General features: G+C 43.7%; 1 protein-coding gene across 1 annotated transcript in view; it reads left to right on the top strand.

Moving 5' to 3' along the window:
• The window catches only part of Wnt2 (Wnt oncogene analog 2), a 200,482-nt gene extending 185,527 nt beyond the window's left edge, over positions 1 to 14,955 (top strand). The window contains exons 3-7 of the mRNA XM_080278989.1: positions 2,687 to 2,855; positions 6,339 to 6,438; positions 11,556 to 11,711; positions 12,352 to 12,523; positions 14,804 to 14,955. Coding sequence (XP_080135115.1) covers positions 2,687 to 2,855; positions 6,339 to 6,438; positions 11,556 to 11,711; positions 12,352 to 12,523; positions 14,804 to 14,955 — 749 coding nt within the window. The remainder of the gene's footprint in view (positions 1 to 2,686; positions 2,856 to 6,338; positions 6,439 to 11,555; positions 11,712 to 12,351; positions 12,524 to 14,803) is intronic.
• Positions 14,956 to 15,353: the final 398 nt, after the last annotated feature.

Below are 15,353 nucleotides of genomic sequence, written 5' to 3'. Positions count from 1 at the left end.
TCCTTTCCTACCTCGTTAAGGATAATCACATTTTCCAAATTTCTGCAGATGCAAAAATTACTAAAAGACTGGAAACCGATGATTCAGACAGATTTTGACAATTTGTATGTTGAATGAGATTAGACAAGGATGATATATTTAAATGAAAAATTGCAGAGTTCTATACATTTGTAGCGGGACGAAAAACAGTTAGCTATAAAGTACAGATTACTACATTCAAGAACAGAAAAAGTAGATACCGGTAATAGAAATACTAAGAGCAAATGCGACTTGTCAACTTTTCAAGCTAACCATTTACATTATAAGGGTATTCCTGGACATGATGAGTGAATGTGTGAGTACGCGATGTATGTAAGTGAGAAAGCAAAAGAACTGACGAAAGACAGACATGGATAGATGAAACATTAATGGGCATGCAGACCATAAAGGACTGCACCGCCATATTTCACTCAGTAGTCGACAAAACTATCCTTACCTGGTAGATATAGAGCATATTATTGAAGAGTGGATCGAGTGGTCCGTGAGGATGACGCCGAGAATTTCAGGGGTTTGAATGATGTGACAATGGATTTAATATTATTCATTTCGCTGAGCAGAATTCTTGATTCTACTTTTGCTCTTTCAAGTTTTTGGATTTCTCCCACGCCAAGTAATTCGTGGGAAACAGGGTTAAGATTCTGGTGGTGGTTAAAATCTAAGTCACCAGTGAACAAGGTAACTAGATTTATTGGGACAGCATTAGAATTCATACCATAAAATGTCCCCACATCTTAAAGTTCTCCAGTCCACAAACATGTTGATTGTTATGAAACAGAAATAAACTAGCAAGAAGAGATATTGTTCCATTATACAGTTCGGATTACAATGGGAGCTAATTCTTGTAAGCGAACTGTTCAAGGACAAGGCAAAACTGCAGTTCCTGTTAGGTCTTCCTTTATAATGGACAGGTCAAATCACTGTGGAAGATAAGGCACAAAATTTTTTGGAAAACATTGTCAGATGATCCTAAGTATTTCTTCTACAACAGATCCGTCAGTATGTGATGATAACTGCCCTGCAAAGTGACAAACTGTGATTTGATACTATCATTTAAATGTCGCTTGGATAAGTTTATATCTGCTGACTCACAGCTAAACACGTGTTCTGAGGAATAATGAAGTAATGTAAGTGTTGCAGCAATAAAAGTGATATCTTTTGTTATTACCCAAGATCACGAAGATAATGTTAACTTGAGATTACTGTGCCTTATATGTTCATATAGTTTAGAACAGTATACAGTCGAATGGGGCAAATCCGAACGTTACGGGTCGATTCTGATAAGTCTGAGAGAGAGAGAGAGAGAGAGAGAGAGAGAGAGAGAGAGAGAGAGAGAGAGAGAGAAACGTAAATATAACAAGTTTCCTATCTTAGTTTTTTAAGTTATTTTTCATAGTTATAATTTTCATATTATACATTTTATATATATATTTTTCCAGACCGGTCGGAGTTGCCCCCAGTGGTCGGATGTGCCCCTTTCTACGGAAATGTCTTTTCGTTCATTCCATTATAATTTCCCTGACATTTATTCTGTACAGCATAGCTGACTTTCTTACTTATCCGACAGACTTCAGGTGGAAAATAATCTGGGTAAAGGAATCCGCCTTCTTTTTATATTTTTATTTTAGACTCAATGAACAGTTATGATAAAGCGTATCTATAACAGATGTTCTGAAAATGGCCTGTTAGTGCCTTGTTTATTGTTTCTGTGTACCTCTTTCTCCTCCCCAGCCCCTGTCTCCCTTCCTCCCCATATCCCTCCCTCATTACCCCTTCCCTTCTTTCCTACCAGCCCTCATTCTCCTTCCCTCCCTCCCACGCAGCCTTCTTTCTCTCTCCCTCAGCAGCTCTCTCCTTCATTCTTCTTCACTCCTACCCTGCCTACCTTCTTCCTCCCTCCCTGCCCTCACAGCTCCCCTTCAACCTGCTTCCCTGCTTCCTTCCCCAGCCTTATTCCTTCCTATTTCTCTTCCTCCGCAGCTCTCCTCACCCCTCCATTACTGCGGCCAATTCCTTTCCTCCCTCGCTCCCCGCCATCCTTTTCTCTTTCTCTCTTCTTCCCTTCCACGCGGTCCTCCTCTTTATCTCTCTCTCTCTCTCTCCCCTGCCCCCATCTTACCATGCCCCCAACAATTTTTTTCCTCCCTTAGTCCCTGCCAACTTCCTCCCTTCACTCCAACCATCTTCCCTCCTTTCTCCAAACTCCCTTCCTCCTTTCTTCCCTTCCTCCCAGCCTCATTCCTCTCCTCCTCTCCACGAACCAACTTCCTCTCTTCTTCTTTTAATCCCAGCCAACTTGCTCCCTCCCTCTCAGCTCTCTTCCTTCTTTCCAGTCCCTACCTCACTTTTCCTAAGTCTCTTCCCAGCTCCCCTGCTTCCCTCAACTCCTTCCATCTTCCCCTATCCCTCCATACCTTTTCCTACTTTCCTTCCGGGTTCCCCTTGCTTCCCTCATCTCCCTCTCTCTTTTCCCTTCCCGCTAACCATTTTCCTCCCCTCCTTCTCAGCGCCCCAACTTCTGTTTTTCCCTGTTTCTGTGTACCGTTTCCCCCTTTCCTTCCCAGCTCTCTGTTTCCCTCACCTCTCTCCCTCCCTCTTTCCCTGCCCCCCTCCCCCTCCAATTGCCATGCCTAACCACCCTCGTCCCCAGGTAGTCGCGAGGCGGCCTTCACATACGCTGTGTCCAGTGCGGGTGTGACGTACAGCGTGACGGCAGCCTGCGCCCGCGGTAACATCTCCACCTGCGGCTGCGACCACCGCAAGCGCAACACCTACAGCGCAGGGGGCTGGAAGTGGGGAGGCTGCAGCGCAGACATCAGGTCAGTGTCAGTGATTGCAGCAATGATCGTGTATGAAGCAATCTCTGGGACTCGACCTAAAGCTGGAAGAGAACTTTAGTTAGATTTATTAACCTTTATAAGACAGACAGCCACTTGTAAGCTGATTACAATAATCTGGTAGCAGCATCATTAACCTATTTAAAATATCTCACATCCAGGAATGGTGAATCTACCGAAGAGGTTTTTCCTGAGCAGAACAGAACGGTCTGGTGTCACTCCATAATACATCCTTGGACTGAATTGACTGATTATTGTAATCTATGTCCCCATCTGTCCAAAGGGACATTATTGAGTTCAAAAGTTCTGTCCGGCGTTAGGCGGAATAAGTCACCGATGTCATGCATGAAGCATTTTACAAGACCTTTTTGTAGCACTCATGAGATGATAACGGAGATCTGACGAAGACTCCATCAGGATATCTCAGGAACTGGGAGTCTCCATTAGTATCTCTAACTTACCATTTTTTTCTTTTTCATTTTAAAATTCTTGTGCGTGTTACTTATGATATCTCTGTCAATATTAAAAACATATAAATAACACAAAATAGAATATTGAGGTGTAATTTGCAAAGCAAAATCACAAAGAAAGATATGCTGGAGAATCTCCAGAGCCAGAGGTGGGACCTGTTGCTGCTAATCTTACATTCGGTACCCACATTTAAGTCAGTACAAACACAGGATATAGAATCGAGGTGCACCTTAACGTGATCATCCTAGCCTCACATCACTCTTTCACGCAACTCTGGACTTGATGTAGTGCTTCTATTTCTTCCATCACCTTTATCATTCATGTTCTGTGTCCGCACTCCTCTGTTCCTGTTTTTGTCACTTCTATTTTTTGTCACTTTTGATGACTACTCTGAGTGACAACCCTAATGACTCCGTGGAACTCAGACGCTGGGTTGTAGCCATATAACCAAATAATAGGATGGTATGAAGCCTACCGTGGTGCCTTTGTTAACTGAGTGGAGAGATGCAAACGAGGCGGCCATCCGTCAACTAAACCTTCACACTCTTTCCCATGCCTAGCTGTGACAAGGCGCCGCCTACTGTGAAAGGACATTGGTTCACAGCACTGGACGACCTTGCTAGGGCGATTGCTTGCCTGGAATTGATGAATCTGTTCGGCCAGAGTCCCCGGGTTACTCAACAACAACAGCACCCCTATTCTGGTCACTCACTTTCACACATTAAACTGGGCACTTCACTTTTCAACAGTACTCTGATCACCAGTCACATATACAGTAAGTTATTCTCTCACAAAACTGTATCACCTCACTCATTACTTAGGTATCCTACACCCCCTCTCACACATTACTCTAGTCACTCACTCTCTCACATTCTGCTCTGGTTATCTCACTGTCACATTTTCTCACACTTTCCTTTGAGCACTTCGTTTTTACTGCAACACACTGTAGCGTCATAAAAAAAAAAAAAAACAGCACATTACGGTACGTTTAACACATTCACTTCGTAAAAATCCCCCAAGCTATATGAAAATGGTATGATGGTTGCAATATAAAATCCATAAAATATCATAGAGTTAATGGAGATCGTACTGTAGGCCAACCTATCCCTATTCCAAGCCGAATAGAATCACCTGTTGTTAAAAGATAACAGATACCAGAGAAGTCATGATTCTGAGAGTGTTTGTGGTTTCATTCGTCTTCCTTCTTTATGCTCTGCTGGTGTGGTGATAGTTGTTGGCGTGGTGATGGAGACCGTAGACTGTTGATGATGATAGTTATTACTGTGGTGTGGTGATGACAACTGTAGTCCCTATTGGTGGGGATGGTTATTGTTGCGGTGGTGATAATTATTGGTGTGGTGATGGAAACTGTACACCTAATTGGTGATGATGGTTATTGTTGTGGTGATAGTTACTGGTGTGGTGATGGAAACTGTAAGCCTTTTTGATACTGATAGCTGTTGGTCTGGCAGTGACTTGCTGGTGAAGGTGTGGACACGAAGTAGTAATGTTAATAGGAGTTGGAATTGTAGCAACTTTCGTGGAGACTGGTGTGTGAGAATGGTAGTGGCTGCGATAGTTGTAAGAATAGAGACTAGCAGTTGCAATGGTGATGGATACTCTGTAAGCAGTGGACATGGTTTAGAGTACTGTGGTGTGGGGAGATGCTGATGTTGAATGTAGTGGTAAATGTAAGGGTCATGTTATGCGATATAGGAGGTGGTGATGGTGATAATTATGATGATGGAAGGTGATCTTGGTGGTAGTGAAGTAGTGCTCCTGATGTCATTACTATTACTGATATACTGTAGGTTGTGCGGTGATGGTGGTAGTTGTTATTGAGGTGATGCAAGTGGTGTTGCCTGTAGTTATGATGGAGCTTCGTGAACATACTTATGGTTGAATCTATATTTTTGTCTTGGTAGTGGTGCTATTGTATGTTCGCGATAATAGAGGTAGTTAATATTATGACGGCTGCACTGGTTCAAATAGGCTCCATATCCAAGCAGATTTCAAAGCTAAACTGAGATGCTCAAAATAACTTACAGTTGTCATCCTCTCACAAATAAGGTTATTGTTTCCAAGAAGAAATAACACATATGAGGAAAACTGCACTTTTATTCTTCCCGAAAAAACGAGTTTCGTATACGGCAAGGAATTAATTGTGAGCTTCTTAATCACTGTCGAGTTTGTTAGACTGAGCTATTGAGCACCGCGAAGAAAAACGCAAAATAATAGGCTGATCATGACAAATATTCGTAAATGAAAAGTAAGAAAACTGTCCATCATTCTTATTCACTTACTTTATCATCAGTACCTAACTCTCTTTATCAGAATGTCATGGGAGGATCCATAAATACAAAGTGAAAAACATAAACTCAGAGCTACCAGAAGACACGAGTGCCTAATCAAATGGGTCACATTCCTTTACCATCATTCATGCTTTTGAAAGTCTCAGCTCCAACTAACAGGCAAAAGCAGTCACATATTTTTGTTACTGATGTTTTTGTTGTTGTTACTACTGCTACGACTACTACTAATACTACTGCTGCTGCTGCTGCTGCTGCTATAATCATCATCATCATCGTCATCAGAATCATCTTTAGAACCTGTAGTGGTTTTAATCCGAGAGGTGTAATTTATTGTTCACAAAATGCAACGCAAAGGCGACCAAGGCTGTTCACCATCTCATTATCTGGAGGGAGTGTGCGGCCTAGACCCGCTGCGCTCCCGATTCTATAAAAAAAAAAAAAAAAAAAAAAAAGATAATGGGTGGGTGGGTGTATCATCATCATCACCATCATCCTCATCCTCATCATCTCTATTTTATTATTGTCAGTATTATCACTTATAAAAAAAAAAGTACGAGAATTATTATCATTAGTAGCAGTAGTAGAAGTAGTGGTAGTAATAGTAGTAATAGTAAATATGTAAATTTTTTGACTCATTCTCTTAATATTTCCCGTTTTTTTTTTTTTTTTTCCGCTTTTTAAGATACGGTGTGAAGTTCTCCCGACGGTTTGTAGACGCCCGGGAGACGGAAGGAGACGCACGAGCGCTGATGAACCTCCACAACAACAACGCCGGCAGGAGGGTGAGGAGAACTGGCCATATCCTACAACTCATTTTTTTTTTCTTTTTAAATCGAGGCGGAGATGCACTTGACAGGTTGGTGATGATTGGCTGAATGCAACATGTCCGGTCGATGTATTTCAGATAATTACCAGATTCGATTCACATTACCGGTAATTATCTGAAATACAACGATGGTGTACGGACGTGTTGCATTCGGCCAATCATCACCAACCTGTCAAATGCATCTTCGCCTCGATAAAAAGAAACTGAGTATAGGTGGTCTATTGTTCCGTCATTTCCAGTTTATTTCATGTAGCTCACTTACAGCACAAGACAATACCACGGCTCATCATCCTTTCTAAGGAACTTCTTTTCGTGTCTAGCATCATATTTGAGTGTTAATCTATTCTTACAGCTAAGCATTCAAGATGGAGAGATGGCAATTTTATACCTAGTTTTTTTTTTTTTTTTTTTTTAACACATCGTCAACAGTGAGTTTCGTACACTACTGTTAAATCCAAACTATGGACTGTTTTCTCACTAGTTCAGGACATTTCAAAGAATCCCCTCATGAACGCTTTTTTCTGCACATTCACTTTACTGTCCTCTGGTGTGTAATGGATGCCAAGTACATCGACATCAAAAACATATGAAAACGTACAAGGGAATGTTTAAAGTGTACCAAGCAAGGTAAACTGATAAGGGGGAGGTACTATGAAGTCTCTTCAAGAATACATTGTTGAATATGAGGGTGTGCCGGCATCTGCCCACAAGACAAATATATGTTCACAAGACATACTCTCACACAACTTAGATCACTTTCGCAACAATTATTTGCTAGCGCGGGCGGGAGTTTTGTATCACTGTAACTAGAGGTCAAGACCATGGCTAACCCATACAACTAGCCCCTCTGGCCGCGGGCAAATGCTGGCGAGAACATCTATGGGATTCAGTGATGCAAACTTCTACCCATGCCAGCAAGCATTTGGTGTGGCCATGTCATTATTCTGCTTGAAATGACAGTGAAGCTTCAAGTAATCTGCCGAAAAATACTTAGGTTGAGAGCGAAAGAAGTGACTTGCACTTTCGTATTGAATTACATTAGGTTTGGTCTGAAGGATCCCAAGATTAGGATTGAGAGTTGTCAAGATTAGAGGTGAAGGATGCCAAGGGTACTATTGTAGGATGCTAAGGTCAGGAACGTGCGATGCCTAAGATAGATCTCAAGGATGCCAAGGTTAGGACTGAAATATATCAAGGTTAGTGTATAAGGATACCAAGGTTAGAACCGGAGGATGCCAGGGACAGGGCTGGAGGATGCCACGATTAGAGCCAAGTGAGGATGAGACTGAAGAATGCCAAGGTTAGGGCCCAAGAATGCCAAGGTTAGGAACGGTGGATGCCAAGATTAAGATTGAAAAGGATGTCAAGGTTAGGAGTGAAGTATGCCAAGGTAAGGCTGCAGAATGCCAAGATAAAGGGTGAAAGCCAAGGTTACAGCTAACGGGTCTCAGGGTTAAAACTAAAGGATGGTAAGTTGTGAGTATTTGTTCTTATTTTCACTATAGTCAGCAGTTTTATTCTTAAGCGTCTGTCTTTTGAGTATAAGTCTTATGAACAATACATCTGGGTTACGATTAATGGTATACGATTAGTAGTAGCTTGGATGGAGGTACCCTAATCCCTCTACATGCCACTGACTCAAATATCACCACTTTGGCACTAATACCGTCCATATTGAATACATGCTGTGGGTGCCTCATTCAGAACTGGTGTTGTAAGTGGTAGTAGCAGGTGCGTTACTATGGCTTGTTTCTGGATCTTTTGGATGATCGGTAAAATTTGTTATAACAAAACTGAACTGGTAAGACTCTTCCCTGCACCAGCAGGAGATCGATCTCTCATTCACTTCGACAGCAGATCACTTCCGTAGATACTGCTTTACTAATATCTCGCCTGGTTTATTTTATGTTTGTGGGGATGGGTCACTTTACCGATGTGGGTGTGAGTGTGATAGTGGGAGTACGAAATGATGATGCCGGGTAGAAACTAACGCAGACTGAGCAGTCACCGCAACACGAGAAATTGCCCAGCGGAATGGGAGAGGAGTTTTCTAAATGGATTATCCTGTACATGACGAGCCTCATATGCTGCAATTGCTGCAGAATATAGATAGATAGATAGATAGATAGATAGATAGATAGACAGATAGATAGATAAATGATACGTTACATAAGTACAGTCATCGATTTTCATTCTTTGGTAATTTCACATGAGTAACCCAGTAATATGATCCACTTTACAATGCTGACAATTCACACCCTGATAGGCTATACTCCACTGGCAGTGCTGACAACCTTCACTTTGATATGCCCTCCATGCTGACATTGCTCATTCTGATATGCTGTGGGTGCTGGCAACCCTTATTCTGATAGGCTTCCGGTGCTGACACCCCTCAGTCTGAGATGCTTCCCTGACAATGTTAACAGCTCTCACTCTTCTAGTACTTAGAGCCCTCACTCTTCTAGTACTTACAACCCTCATTCTTCTAGCACTTACAGCCCTCACTCTGCTAGTACTCACAGCCCTTACTCTTCTACTACTTACAGCCCTCACTCGCTAGTACTTACAGCCCTCACTCTGCTAGTACTTACAGCCCTTACTTTGTTAGTGCTTACAGCCTTCACTCTGCTAGTACTTACAGCCCCCACTCTTCTAGTACTGACAGCCCTCACTCTGCCAGTAATGACAGCCTACAGTATACTCTAATAGTGTTGACAACGTTCACTCTCATATACCCTCTTAGGCAGTGTTGACAACCCTCACTCAGGCAATTCTGACAAGCTCACTTTAATATGATCACATAATCAGCGCTGACAAGCCTTACTCTGCTCTGACAGTGCTAACCCTCTCTCTGACAGTGCTAACCCCCTCTCTGACAATGCTAACCCTCTCTCTGACAGTGCTAACCCTCACTCTCACCGTGCTGTCAACTCTCACTCTGACAGTGCTGTTAACTCTCATTGCGACAGGGCTGACAACTCTTCCTTTGGCAGTGCTGTCAACCCTCACTGACACTGCTGACATCCCTCACTCTGACCATGCTGACAACCCCTACTTGGGTATATTCTGCTGACAATAACTACATTCCTAACTGTGCTCTTCTTCTCTGACACCTCTCACTCTGATAATGTTAACAACGCTGACACTGATGCTCTCCATTACGTAATATTCATCTCCCTCCGGCTAGTATATGCTCCTGACAGTGCTGACAATCCCCACTCAAGTATACCTCTCTGATAGTGCTGACAATACTCACTGACAGGACTCTCACTCTGATATATTCCGGTGGGTAATACTGGTGAATGTTGATGGTGGAGAGTGGAATCTGAAGCAGCTGCTGTTTGCAGATGATACTGCACTGGTGACTGATTCAGAGGAGAGATTGAGACAGTTGGTAGAGGAGTTTGGAAGGGTGTGTGAAAGGAGGAATTTGAAAGTAAATGAGAATAAGAGTAAAGTGATGAAGTGTACGAGGTTGATAGATGGTAGGGGGATGAATATAGTTTTGAATGGTGAGTTGCTTGAGGAGGTAGATTGTTTTAAATATCTAGGGTCACATGTTGCTGTGGATGGAAGAATAGATGCAGAAGTGAAGTTTAGAATAAATGAAGTAGGAAAGGTGCTGGGAGGAATGAAAAAAGTGTTTAAATGTCGTTCGCTTAGAATGGATGTAAAGAGAAGGCTGTATGAGGGTGTTGTGGTACCAACTGCGTTATATGGGGCTGAAACATGGAATATGGGTGTAGCAGAGAGGAAAAGTTTGAATGTAATGGAGATGAGGTGTCTGAGGAGTATGTGTGGAGTGACGCGTATGGATCGGGTGCGAAATGATGAAGTGCGAAGGAGAACTGGAGTTGTTCGGGAGATGGCTGGTAGAGTTGAGCAGAGGGTGTTGCGATGGTTTGGGCATATGGAGAGAATGGATAATGAACGATTGGTGAAAAAGATAACTAGATCTGATGTGAGAGGTGTAAGGCTGAGAGGAAGACCACGAATAGGATGGATGGACAGTGTGAAGAGAGCGCTGGATGCGAGAGGGATGTCTGTTGAGCAAGGAAGAGTGGCTGTGCGTGACAGAAGTAAATGGAGAGAAATTGTGAATGAATAAGTGATGACGCAGCCCTGAGGGGATATTCTCCCGCATTTGGTCTGATCAGCTAGTCAGGTCAGGTGCGGGTAAGGGGATGGGTCTGTTATGATGTGGCAGGGGTAAACCAGTTTTGCTGTCGGGCCCTGCTGCGGATGTCACTGATTGCATTGCGCAGTTGACCCTTGTGCGGTGTGGTGCGGTGAAGATCTGTCCGTTCTCCCCTTTGGGGCTAAGATGCGAATGAATGTGTTTGAATGGATGAGTAAATGGGGAGTGTGTCGTCCTGTCTCGGCTACCTCCCTTTCCTTGGGGGAAGCAGCCTAGGTATATAGATAGATAGAATACTGACACTTCGATTTCTAATACAACCCTCTATAGTACCGATAACTTTTTCTTTGCTGTTCTTCCTTAGACAGTATTATATATTTTTTTCTCTCTGACTCGTCCTAATATTGCCGTCTCTTCGTTATGACTGCTGAGTTGTAGCAAAAGATTGACACTAGAATATGATGCCAGTCACTATGAAATACAATAAGAATGTCGTGCAGGATCATTTTTTCCCCTGTTACCGAGGTAAATGAATTAAGCAGCATAAAGGCGATAATTCAAGCCAGGTAAAGGTGAATATAGTATAATAACCTTCACCTTGGTATAGGCCTACTCCCATTAAGCCATACTGACAATCCTCACTATTATACAGTACTTCCTTCCTCTGTTCCTCCGCGACAAATAATCCTCACTCTTAACATGATGTACTTCTTTCCTTTGCCCCAATACTAAAGACGGTCCGCATTCTACCATACAGTACTTTATTCCTTGGCTTCTCCAGTTCGAACGATCCTCACTCCGTTATACTGTCCTTTCTTCCCTACCTCTCTAATACTGACAGTCCTCACTCAATTACACTGTACTTCTCTCTCCTGCACTTTCACTACGGACACGTCTCTATCATACTGTACTTCCATTCCTTGTCCCTCCGCCAGGCTGTACGGAAGACCCTGCGGACGGAGTGTAAGTGTCACGGTGTGTCTGGGTCGTGCACCATGAAGACTTGCTGGGTGACGCTGCCGCCCTTCACCACTGTGGGCAAACACCTCCTCGCTAAGTACCACAGAGCCAAGCACGTCGCACTCCATGTGGTGAGTTGGAAAGAGAGAGAGAGAGAGAGAGAGAGAGAGAGAAATATGTCTGAAAAGAGTGGATGCTATAAAAACGAAAGCGGAGCAAGTGTTAAAAGACAATTTTTTTTTTTTCTATGTCAAAACCTGAAATATTCGTACGGACTTGAGATTAAGCAACGAATGGGCTCACACATTCATCAAGACTAGAAAACTCTTGTAACAGAAGCTCTGGGGGATTTTAGCACAAGATCAAATGAGCCACTTGCTTGAAAAGCATTGTTGCCACAATTTTTAATCAATGGAATTTCCAAAGTAGCAGAATAATCAAATAACGGCCATCAAAAGAATTCCATAAGCACGAGTCCAGCACATCAACAAGTAATATGGCGAGCACTAACAACTAGAATATCGACAGCTCAGAAGGTGTTGGTATTTTGTCTCTGAGATATTTTTTGAAAAAGACAGGTGGCAGTGAAACATCGAAATTATTTTTCATTATCCAGTTTATGTAAAGAATTATCCACTATCCCTCTTTCATATACGCTGCATTTACGTTAGATTTGTGAACGTACAGTGCAGTGATAAGTAAGACATTTGAACGGTATTTATTCATTCAACCCAGTAATGAATTTTGGTACTATATATGTGTGTGTCTCAGAGTCGGCGTCGGTCCAGCCCTTATCTGCGGCTGCAGCGTGGGCGGCGGCGTGCGAGACGACCCCGACGCTCCCACCTGGTGTACCTCAGCCCCAGTCCCAGCTACTGCACCCGTGACCCAGCTACGGGATCACTCGGCACGCATGGCAGAACATGCAACAGGACACATACCGGTACGCAGGGGGGAGGGTCGGTTCTGAGCAGGCGACAAATTTCCGCTCTTACTGTAATACTTTTTTCTTTTCCACGTGGGTCTACTGTACGCTAGGCTAGGAGAGATTAAATTAGACCGGTGGGTTTAGGTGAAGTTAAATTAAGTTGGGTTCGATTGTTAACTTAAGGCTAAATCAGATTATGTTATGTTAAGTTAAGGTAAGGTAGAGTAGGCTTGGTTAGTTTAGGCTAATGTAGGCTAGGTTAGGTTAGGTTAAGTAAAGTTAGGGTGGATTAGAGTGAAATACCTGTAAGTATGTGCGACCCACCTGCAAATGGAAAGCTTAGAGGGCGGTGCTGGAATGGCCTACACTACGGTAATATTTGGGCGGGCAAGAGTGCGGTTGAAATGTAAGGATGTGGTCAGTGATGAAGGGACCAGTGGTGACAGATGAAGACAGTGGTGTGTACAGTATGGGAAGAATATGTATGATATGTAGAAGGGAGAGATATGGTAGAGAAATAAAAGATGTGCTAACATTCATGAATTATAAAGCACGATGCTAGACCATGTTTTATTTGCTAATTGGGAATATGTTATACATTTCTTGGCCAGGTGTTTCCTTGTGTGGAAAAATGTGTCTTCCACTCATGTGCTGGTATCCTAGGCAGTTTTGTGGCCGAGTGTAAAAGACCGGTCCCTGGTACAGGCAGGCTGGGTTAGGTAGATTTCTAGGCTAAGCTAAGTTGGGTTAGGTTAGGTTCATTTTATTTAAATTGTCTGTATTTTTTTACCCTGGACAAAACAGACTTAAAGAAAAAAAAAAAAAGGAAAGAAAATAAGGAAAATGTCCACCTTTTGAACCAGTTTCAGCTGAATAACAGGCCCGTCAAGGTTTCCATAGCTACCAAGTTGAAGTGGTAGGGGGGAGTGAGCGGTACTGAATTAGACGGTACTGCTGGGGAGCAAGAGTGATGAGTGGTGCAGGGTGAGGAAGGGTAGTGGTGTGAGCAAAGGCAAGTTGTGTGGGGAGAGGAGAGGAGTTGTGTGGGAAAGGGAGAATGCTGTGAGGTAGGGAGAATGGTGTATTGAGAGGAGTGCTGTGTCCGTGTAAGATGAAGAGGGAATGGGGTGTGGGGTGTGGAGCGGGAGTAGGGCGAAGTGGGGATTCGGAGTAGTCTCGTAAATATAAGGTGTGAGAGTCAGAGAAAGATTAAGTATGATGCTGCAGTTTAAACGACAACCACTTGTGATGTGTTGTAATACTATGGTGAACCGTAAATAGTAACATACATTAAGTGGAGTGCTATGTTATTACCCCGAGTGTACTGTGATGCCTGGTTATGTGAAGTGACACTGCACTCGCTGATAAGGTTCTAATTCATGATGTGGCGTGTAGTGTGGAGAGGTGCGGTGTGGTGTGTGGCGTGTGGAGTGGTGTGTAGTGTGGCGTGTGGTGTGGCATGTGGTGTGGTGTGGGTGTTGTGTGGTGTGGTGTGGTGTGGTATGGTGTGTGGTGTGCCGTATGGTGTGTTGTGTATTATGGCATGTGGTGCTGCGTGGGGTGTGGCATGTTGTGTTGGCATGTAGTGTGAAGTGTGGTGTGGTGTGGAGTATGGTGTGGTGTGGCTTGTTGTGTTGTGTGGTGTGCCGTGTGGTGTGGTGTGGTGTGGTGTGGTGTGGTGTGGCGTGTAGTATGGTGTGGTGTGGTGTGGTGTGGTGTGGTGTGGCGTGTGATGTAGCTTGTGATGTGGCGTGTACCTTGACGTATGGTGTGGTGTTTATTGTGGTGTGTAGTGTGACGCGTGGTGTGGTGTGTATTGTGACGTGTGGTATGATGTGTAGTGTGGCGTGTGGCGCGGTATGTAGTGTGGTGTCTGGTGTCGTGTGTAGTAGTGGCGTGTGAAGTGGAGTATGGTGTGGCGCCTAATGTGACGGCGTGTGGTGTAGTGTGTAATGTGGAGAGCTGTTGCGTTTAGAATGGCATATTGTGTGGCGTGTAATGTGGAGAAGTGTGATGTGTAGCGTGATGTGTGGTGTGGCGTGTGGTGAGGCGTGTGGTGTTGGCGTTTGGTGTGGTGTGTGGTATTGGCGTGTGGTGTTGACGTCTTGTGTTGGTGTGTAGTGTGATGTGGCGTGTGGTGTGGCATGTGGTGTTGGCTGGTGTTGGCGTGTGGTGTTGTATGTGTTGGTATGTAGTGTGGAGTGTGGTGTGTCGGGTGGTGTGGCGTGTGGTATGACTTGTGGTGTGGTGTGTGGTGTGGTGTACTGTGTGACGGTGCTGTGTGCTGTGTTGCAGGTGCTGGTGGGTGTGATGTGCTGTGCTGTGGTCGTGGCTATAACACACACCAGTACACGCGGCAGTGGCAGTGTAATTGCAAGTTCTTCTGGTGCTGTTACGTCACCTGCCATACCTGCCGGGAGGAGGCCGAGATGCACACCTGCAAGTGATACTCTGCACATGCACCTGCGTGGTTGCCTGTTGTCTGTTGCTGCACCTTGTGAGGGATGGTCTCAGCAAGAGGACTTCAAGCATATCTATCCCTACATAGTAAAGAAGCTTACCAGACAAAAAAAAACTATTGCCACATAATAAATATTTCTCTTATGACAGAAATCTATCCTTACATAGCAATTGATCTTTCTCCCATGACAGAAAATTATCCTTACATAATAAATTTTTATCCCATGACAGAAAACCTTCCATCATGTACAGTCGGCAAAAAAGTTTCTGTTGCGTCTTCTGCCTTTCTCTCTATGGCCTTTGAATCCCAGTGTGGTAAATTCTCAGTAGACGACATTGGTGACTCTGATCTGTGACCGAATTAAGTCATCACTCAGTTGTTCCG

Source organism: Coenobita brevimanus, chromosome 76, assembly GCF_032717465.1.
Source record: "Coenobita brevimanus isolate Jiangsu-jjx chromosome 76, ASM3271746v2, whole genome shotgun sequence".
Taxonomy (NCBI): domain Eukaryota; kingdom Metazoa; phylum Arthropoda; class Malacostraca; order Decapoda; family Coenobitidae; genus Coenobita; species Coenobita brevimanus.
This window is presented reverse-complemented; position numbering and strand designations above follow the sequence as displayed.